Source organism: Larimichthys crocea, unplaced genomic scaffold (genome assembly GCF_000972845.2).
Source record: "Larimichthys crocea isolate SSNF unplaced genomic scaffold, L_crocea_2.0 scaffold97, whole genome shotgun sequence".
NCBI classification, from domain to species: domain Eukaryota; kingdom Metazoa; phylum Chordata; class Actinopteri; family Sciaenidae; genus Larimichthys; species Larimichthys crocea.
Window position 1 is genome coordinate 1,679,815 of NW_020861315.1, and position 8,951 is coordinate 1,688,765.

Sequence of the window (8,951 nt, forward strand, 5' to 3'; positions counted from 1 at the left end):
CATAATTAATACGCGACCTTGAGAAAACAAAAAGATAGTCTAGCATATTAAATCATTGCAGGAAACACGATTCAGTGTAGCAATGTCAGAGGAGCACGAGTATATTGATCACCATGTCACATCCATCAGTCAGCATCAGTCTCTCAGGCCTTAATCACATTGGATTTATTATCTTGAGATCTGGAATTAATTATGTTGTCATCTCAAGCAAACAAAGTTTTGATAACTTGAGATCTAAAAAAAAGATCCTGTTATCTCAGGATGACATAAATTATCATTATTGACATAATAACATAACAGAATAATAAATTACTTGTTATAAAACATATGAATGTATGACTGCTAAGGGCTTCTGTACTGGAAGAAGGAAAGTGTGAATTTTAAACTTCCAGAGCTTGTCTAATGCATTCAGACGCTTGTTATTTCAGGATGTAAGATTTAGTGGCATCTAGCAGGGTGTAGTTGTAGATTGCAACCTCCTCGCCTCACCATCCACTTCCTCGTGTGAAGGAGAAATCTATGAAAAACACATAGAGTACAATTATTTAGTTGGCCCAATTAATCGGCTTTTGTAGAAACATGGCAGTTCAAGATGTTGGACACCGTGGAAGAGGCTGGAAACCAATAATTTCGATGTGAACCATGTGTACATTTCATGTACACATCAGTTTATAGTAAATAAACATATGTGATGCATGTAAAACCGAGTGAATACTTAATAAAAGTATCTCTTCTTCTTCTTCTTCTTAAGTCTGACACACTCGACCATTAAATTATGATCAAAAAGTTACAAAACAAACATCCTAAAGCCTGAAACACATTACTCCATCCAGGTAAAACAGCCATTTATTAAAATACACAGAATAAACTTGTCTTTTAGTGTGAATTTAGTTTAATTTTAAACATACAGATCTGGTATCTCTGCTGTCTCGTGATAAACTGTAACACGATTGCCACCTTGTGCCTAAAAAATGGCACACAGCCAGTCGGACTCACTTTTTGTTCAGGCACTTTAGGTGTTCCCAAACAGTTTTAGAGGTCCTCGAGAACGTTCATCCACATTGCTGTGGAAATGTAGTCTTTAACGTCGCTGTCTCCACTCTGTGTGGCGCGCTCAGTACTACAACTCCCACAGACCCTTGCTGGCTGTAAGCTCGTGTCTTGGTAATATGGCGTCTTCTTGAACCGTAGATGAATCGCAGGGATTGTTGTTGACAAGTGAATTAAGGTGAGTTTACGTGTTAAAAACACAATAAATACACATTCTGCTGCTGTGTTTGATAAAGTGCAGGCAGCAGACTTACACCAGGTGTTTGTGTGACATGTTTGGGCACTTTGTTGAAGATAATTAGCTTTTTTTTTTGTTAAGTTGGTAGCTAACAGAGCTAGCTTGTTCATACAGTGCATTACTTTTATCCTGCAGCGGCTCAGTGAGTTTATTTATCTGTATTCACCTTTATTCACTTTTGTTAACGTCCCCGGTGATAATTTAAATGACCCTTGAACCGACACGAGCCTGGAACGTTGACCGTTACAAAAGCCGTTGACGTACGTTAAGTGCGCGTTACTTTCAGGTTCGAAATCATAGTGGAAAAACCGAGAAGTTTATAAAAGAGCTGTTTATTAACAAAAAGTATGAGATCATGAAGACATTAAATATATTAATCAGTGTTAGTTATTAACCATGGAGCAGTATACTGAATATAAATGATGGACTACAACAATAAAGTACTGTAATTTAACTAACCAGGCTAACAAACTACCTTGAAGCATTGTGCAAGGCCTGAGTTGTGTTCAGTGTCTCATCTGTAAAATAAGATTTACATTATGAGGGAAAACAGAAAATTAACCGCTAAATACATAATTAACTTTAGGCTGTTCTAAAGTATACTGATAATAACGCCTTAAACTTAAAAAAATAATAATAATAATATAGCAACTTTCACGCAAACCTGCGTCCCAAAGTGCTTCTCAGTGAGAAAATAAATAAATAAAAAGAGCGAAATGGACAGCAATGAATCCATCCACCACTGCACCACAAAAATAGATATGCATGAATAATATTTAGCCATACAATTTTTTAAAAACGGTAAGAATCAGTGCATGAAAAACCGAGGACCAAATCAGCAAGACCTGAAAAGTAAAAAGTGAATTAAAATCAGGTGAATAAGAAGTCAAGTCAACTTTATTATCAATGCTGCCATATGTACAGGACATAGAGAGAATTGAAATTTCGTTTCCCTCTTATGCCGGTGCAAACAGCAATAAACATGAAATATCTAAAAAAAAGTAAAAGATGTAAAAAAAAATAAAGAAAAAATATATACAAGCTAAAAGACATCCAAGAAAGTGGCAAATCTGGAAGATATAAATAGTATAAATATGGCGGTATGAACAGAATGAACAATGTTAACAGAAACAACAGTCTAGTATGAGTATGGCAAAGTATAAACAGAATTATCAGTATAAATAAAAAATATAGCAATATGTAGTATGCAGTATAGACAGAATTTACACAGTGTGTTGTCTGTGTGTAGTTTAAACAGTGAGGTTTATCAAAAATGAAATATGTATATAGAATAAACAGTAGGAACAAGCATCAGAGAGGATGATCAAGGCTTAAAAAGCTCAGCAGTTAATGACGAGGCATCTTAAATAAAAGATCCACAGGCAGACTGATCCAGAGACGGCAACCGAAGTGTGTTTTTGTTGAGGTTCAACTAAGAGTCCAGCTGCAGAGGATCTAAAGGGACCTGCTACAGATGAAAGAGATTGGTGTCAGACTATTCAGTGTTTTAAAAATGAATAAAGAGAATCTTAAAATCAATTCTAAAACTAAATGTCAATCAATGCAGTGCTCCCTGTCTGTTATTTTTCAGTACTCAGGCTGCTGCGCTCTGATCAAAAACATACTAAAGTAAATGTCAAATAACGCATCACTCACACATGCTGCCTGTGTTTGCAGATGGCAGCTGACCCCACAGACAAGAAGGATGCTGAATCCTCGGGGACCAAAGACCGCGAGAGGAAACGCAGCCGGTCACGAGAGCGGGATCGTAAACCCTCACCTTCACGCAAACCCTCACCTTCACGCAAACGCCATCGTTCCCGTGAACGAAATCGCTCTAAGTCTCCAGAAAGGTAACTTAAATCGGAGGGGTGTAAATCTTTTAGATTGTTAGAATATTTATACACTTTCACACATAAATCGGACTTGTCCTAATTATGTATCTGATTTTATATTTTAATGACAGAGACAGACGCATGAAAGACAAGGACAGAGACAAGGAACGTGACAGAGACAAGGACAGAGAGAGGAGCCGCAAAGACAGAGATGGCCATCGACGTGATAAAGATCGCAGCAAGAGGTCCAGGTATGTGTATGCAGATGTACACAGGTAACATGTAAATGCTGAATGCTTCCTTTGGGCAAAACAAAAGACAATTTTTTTAAATATACATAATTTATTTTACAACTTTTAAGTTGTGATGTTTGTGACTCTCAAACAACTATTTAATCATTCACATTTATGTTGTCTTCACATCACATCAACGTTGTTGTAGTTGTAGTTTATAACTAACAACTTCCAAGTTATCCAATTTAATCCAGCAGCTGTGGATCTGGAGGTAGAGTGGGTCGTTCGAATCCCGGTTCCTCCAGTCTGCATGTTGAACTGTCCTTGAGCAATATACTGAATCCCAAATTGCTCCCGATGCTGTGCCGTCCCAAAAGTATGTAGTGTAAAAGTAGTCGGAAAACTAGAAAGGTGTATAAGTACAGACCATTTACCGTTTACCATGATATGGAAGTCCCTGAATACCAAACACACACCTCAAGTTAGCCAAAGTTTGTTTCAAAGTTATTAAACTCAAACTTAATGCACGTTTGTTACAAGTGTTACATTGTCAATGCACAGTATTTTTCACCCTCACACAAACATGGGAATCCTTTCACTCTATTCTCTGTTCTCTATCTAATCTCATGAACGCTACATTACTTTACTAAATGGCAACAAGACCAACTGTCAGCAGTAAATGTTTGGAAGCATCTTGAGACAAAAAACAAATTTAGAATTTCAATATCACAACAAAAAGTAAATATAATAAATCTTTTCCACATTTTCGTCTTTTGATGCAACACTTCCCTGTTTTGCTGCTATGCTCTTTTTGAACAACAGCAAATGTTACTGAATTTGTTTTTTGGAATAATAGACTGAAAACAAACTGTTTAAATTCAATCTGTCTCTTCCCTTTATAGGAGTCTCTCACCCAAGTTGAAGGACAGCAAATTAAAGAGAGAGAAGGATATAAAAGCAGAAGAGGAGGAAGACAAGAAGAAAGAGAAGGTAAGAGTCCGGTTTGGCTGATTCTTTCACAGAGTTCGTTCTCAGGTTGTTTTTTCTGGTGTTTGACCTGTGCTGCTTCTGTTCAGGTCCAACCTTTGTCTTTGGAAGAGCTTCTTGCCAAGAAGAAAGCAGAAGAGGAAGCAGAGGCGAAGGTGAGAACTTTCCTGAGCTTCACGGTTTCTTTCCCCATTTGAATCAAAGATTATTCTATCCTCACTTCTTTTCTTATTTTGTCCTTTTCAGCCAAAGTTCCTCTCCAAGGAGGAGCGAGAGGCCGAGGCTCTGAAGCGGAGGGAGCAGCAGACGGAGGAAAGGAGGAGGCTGTTAGAAGATGAGAGGAAGAAGAGGAGGATGTTCCAGGACATGGGGAGGAAAATGATGGGTGTGTTTATCTGCTTCTGGTTTGTTTGGTTTGAAACAATATCTGTTTATAGATGTGTGTGTGATCCTAACTGGGTGTGTTTGTGTTACAGAGGATCCTCAGGAACGAGAGAGACGAGAGCGAAGGGAGAGGATGGAGCGAGAGAACAACGGGAATGAAGACGATGATGGACGACAAAAGCTCAGAGAGGAAAAAGATAAAAGCAAAGAACTCCACGCCATCAAGGTTAGTCTCAGGAGCTTGTTTGCGTTATTAAGATCACTCCATAGATTTCTAACTCATCTTTGCTCAGAGAAAGTAAACCACAAAACACTAAACAAGGATATTTCTCGTACACCAGATCACACACACCAGGTACCAAATATCAAGTTAGCATTGTGGCCTCATGACAAAACTGTAATGAGGTTTTACATAACGGACATCTGTGAATGACAAAAATCTTGGTGAAGCCAACAATATGTCTGTTAAAACATGATGAAACTATGGTTTAGAATACAACATTTACATATCTGGTCTTTACAGGAGCGTTACCTGGGTGGGCTGAAGAAACGCCGGAGAACTCGTCACCTGAACGACAGGAAGTTTGTGTTCGAGTGGGACGCTTCTGAGGACACTTCAGTCGACTACAACCCAATGTGAGTCGACACGAACACATTTTGTCACACGAACATGTTTATCAAATCGAATGATGCCTTTTAAATGGTATGATGTTTCCAATCTGTCTCGCAGTTACAAAGAAAAGCATCAGGTGCAGCTGTACGGACGAGGCTTCATCGCCGGCATCGACTTGAAGCAGCAGAAAAGAGAGCAGTCGCGTTTCTATGGTGACCTGATGGAGAAGAGGCGAACACTGGAAGAGAAGGAGCAGGAAGAGTGAGTAAAACAAAGAAATGGTCAGCTCTGTTTGTGCCAAATTCAACAAATAAAACTGACTGGAAGGTAGAAAACCAACAACTTACTGACAGTTACCTGACCTCTCTAATTATTCTCCTCTCAGGACAAGACTGAAGAAGATGCGTAAGAAGGAAGCCAAGCAGCGCTGGGACGACCGACACTGGTCTCAGAAGAAGCTGGACGAGATGACGGACAGAGACTGGCGTATCTTCAGAGAAGACTACAGCATCACCACCAAGGGAGGAAAGATCCCGAACCCCATCAGGAACTGGAAGGAGTATTCACTGCCCGCACACATCCTGGAGGTCATCGACAAATGTGGCTACAAGGTCAGCTCACTGGGTCTTCACATGCACGTTAATACCTCCTTGCTTTCTTCAGTAGATTTGATCACTAATAATCACTTTTATTCCCTACAATCCAGGATCCGACACCTATTCAGAGGCAGGCCATTCCTATTGGTCTACAGAACCGTGACATCATTGGTGTGGCTGAGACAGGTAGCGGTAAAACGGCTGCTTTCCTGATTCCACTGCTGGTCTGGATTACCACCCTGCCAAAGATCGACAGGTAACACAGCTCAAATGATCTCAAAGTAAACTGTTAATAAACCCCAAAACAGATTATTCAATTCCTCTGCTCTGTGATTGGCTGTCTGTGCAGGATCGAAGACTCAGATCAGGGTCCTTACGCTGTGATCTTGGCCCCAACTCGTGAGTTGGCGCAGCAGATTGAAGAGGAGACTATAAAGTTTGGTAAACCGCTCGGCATCCGCACAGTAGCTGTGATCGGAGGAATCTCCAGAGAGGACCAGGGCTTCCGCCTCCGGATGGGCTGCGAGGTGAAACATTCAGCGCTTACACTTCAAACAGAAATAATCTCTCCAAATGTCTAAACTTTGTATCAGGTGTCATAATCCAGATACAGATCACATAATATCAGGTATAAATGAGACTGAGTCTGTTAAAGGCTGTAAATTAAGAGTGGACAGGGACAAAAAGTAGTTTTTAAAGGGTTATATTGGTTGGTAAAAGCACATTCAGTTTACCAAACCTTGTTTTAATGCAGCGTCTCTTGCCGTACGTTCATACGCAAACACGCGCTCAGGTTCACCAGCTGTGTGTTTTCCTCTCTAACAGATTGTGATCGCCACCCCCGGTCGTCTGATTGACGTCCTGGAGAACCGTTACCTGGTCTTGGGCCGCTGCACCTACGTGGTCCTCGACGAGGCCGATCGTATGATTGACATGGGCTTCGAGCCTGACGTCCAGAAGATTCTGGAGTACATCCCAGTGACCAACCAGAAACCAGACACAGAGGAGGCGGAGGACCCAGAGAAGATGATGATGAACTTTGAATCTGGAAAACATAAATACAGACAAGTATGTTTATTTGACAAACGTTTTATAAAGACTGCTGGCCTGTGTTTGGTGCTCTGTGTTTATTTGTTTGTTTTGCATCTTTTCAGACGGTCATGTTCACGGCTACGATGCCTCCAGCTGTGGAGCGACTGGCCAGGAGCTACCTGAGACGCCCGGCTGTGGTGTACATTGGCTCTGCTGGCAAACCTCACGAGAGAGTCGAACAGAAGGTCTTGCTCATGTCCGAGGGAGAGAAGAGGTAAGCAAACACAAAACTGTTAACATCAAACATCCTGGTTATTACAGTCAAAGTGTCAGACTGAGCCTTTTTTTTAATTCACTCTGTGTGCTGCAGGAAGAAGCTGCTCGAAGTGTTGTCGCATGGCTTCGAGCCTCCCATCATCATCTTTGTCAACCAGAAGAAGGGTTGTGACGTGCTGGCCAAGTCCCTGGAGAAGATGGGGGTAAGACACTGTAGACTAGACTGATAAGATAGACGATGATCCCACACTGGGGAAATTCACTTGTTACACAAGGTGGATAAGAAATTGGTCTTTACTCGCCTGTCCGCCCTCACAAGTCGAAGGCGCTACGCCCGGCGCTTAGATCCAGCTGTACCACCCCGTTGACATGGATCAGGCCTTTCCACAAGAGAAAACAAGAGAGCTGTAACTTTTTTTTTTTTTTAAAGGGTCACCCGATGTAACATGAAGTAGTCCAAACAGAAAAAAGGCAAATCACTAGAATCTCCATAGAGAGCTACTGTAATTGGCTGTTACCACACAGTGCCATAGCAGCATTCACTGTCATTGCATGTAATAGCATTCCCTCAAAGCATTTTGTGTCTCAATAAAGCCTCTAGTCTTGTTTTAATGTGGTAAAGTTTGATTAAAAATAGAAATAAGTCCTCTCCTAAGCACGTCCTTTTTAAATACTGTGAATATGTAAACAAACTGTAACCTCAGTCGTTTCCTCTCCACAGTACAATGCTTGCACACTGCACGGTGGCAAAGGTCAGGAACAGAGAGAGTTCGCGCTCTCCAACCTCAAAGCAGGAGCCAAAGATATTCTGGTGGCCACAGACGTTGCTGGTCGAGGTATTGATATCCAGGACGTCTCCATGGTCCTTAACTATGACATGGCGAAGAACATTGAAGGTAAGAAACCTCCAACTGTCTGCAGTGTTTTTTTAATTCATAAATATATGATAGTGTTCACTGAGACATTCTGATAACCGCTTGTCCTCTCCCCGCAGACTACATCCATCGTATCGGTCGTACGGGTCGTGCCGGTAAGAGTGGTGTGGCCATGACGTTCCTCACTAAGGAGGACTCTGCTGTGTTCTACGATCTGAAGCAGGCCATCCTTGAGAGCCCGGTGTCCACCTGCCCTCCAGAGCTGGCCAACCACCCGGACGCTCAGCACAAACCTGGAACCATCCTGACCAAGAAGAGACGCGAGGAGACCATCTTTGCCTGATTTCCCCCCCGACACAAATCGGACTTTATTCACTGAACACTTTTATCATGTTTCACTTCACATGATGAGCATTTCACTGTCTGGCCTCCAGGTGATTTAGACCCTTTTATTTAATCTGTTGGCAGAAAAGAACCCGTTAATAACCAGTTTCCTCGTTTTGGGATTGTACGGCTCAGTTCCAAGACGTGTAAATGTGAACTTGTGTAAATGTGAACTTGTGTAAATGTGGTAGGTGTTTGCTTTGCTTCTATAAGAGCAGGACCCCGATGATGTTAATTGATCTACGCTGTATAAACGTGACTCTTCAGTTATCAAATGTGATAAATACCAGTCAGGATGTGAGTGTAGATGAGTAATAAGACCTGTGTTGTGCTTCTTTTTTTTTTTTTTTTAAATCAATTGAGTGCCAGAAGTGTTGAGTTTGTCTGCTTCAGATGCATCCTCTGTCTAAATTCATTGTTTTAAATATAAACATTTGTATGAAGCAAA

The 8,951-nt window shown here is 41.2% G+C and overlaps 1 protein-coding gene across 1 annotated transcript; it reads left to right on the forward strand.

Annotated features, from left to right (window-relative positions):
* Window positions 1–1,070: 1,070 nt before the first annotated feature.
* Window positions 1,071–8,951, forward strand: ddx23 (DEAD (Asp-Glu-Ala-Asp) box polypeptide 23). The gene is made up of 17 exons (XM_010731706.3): window positions 1,071–1,228; window positions 2,966–3,141; window positions 3,255–3,374; window positions 4,259–4,346; window positions 4,433–4,498; window positions 4,590–4,728; window positions 4,820–4,953; window positions 5,251–5,363; window positions 5,458–5,601; window positions 5,726–5,951; window positions 6,047–6,192; window positions 6,286–6,463; window positions 6,762–7,004; window positions 7,091–7,242; window positions 7,339–7,447; window positions 7,966–8,140; window positions 8,239–8,951. Exons 2-17 carry the CDS (start codon window positions 2,966–2,968, stop codon window positions 8,460–8,462), a joined length of 2,433 nt encoding a protein of 810 aa, XP_010730008.1. The 5' UTR covers window positions 1,071–1,228; the 3' UTR covers window positions 8,463–8,951.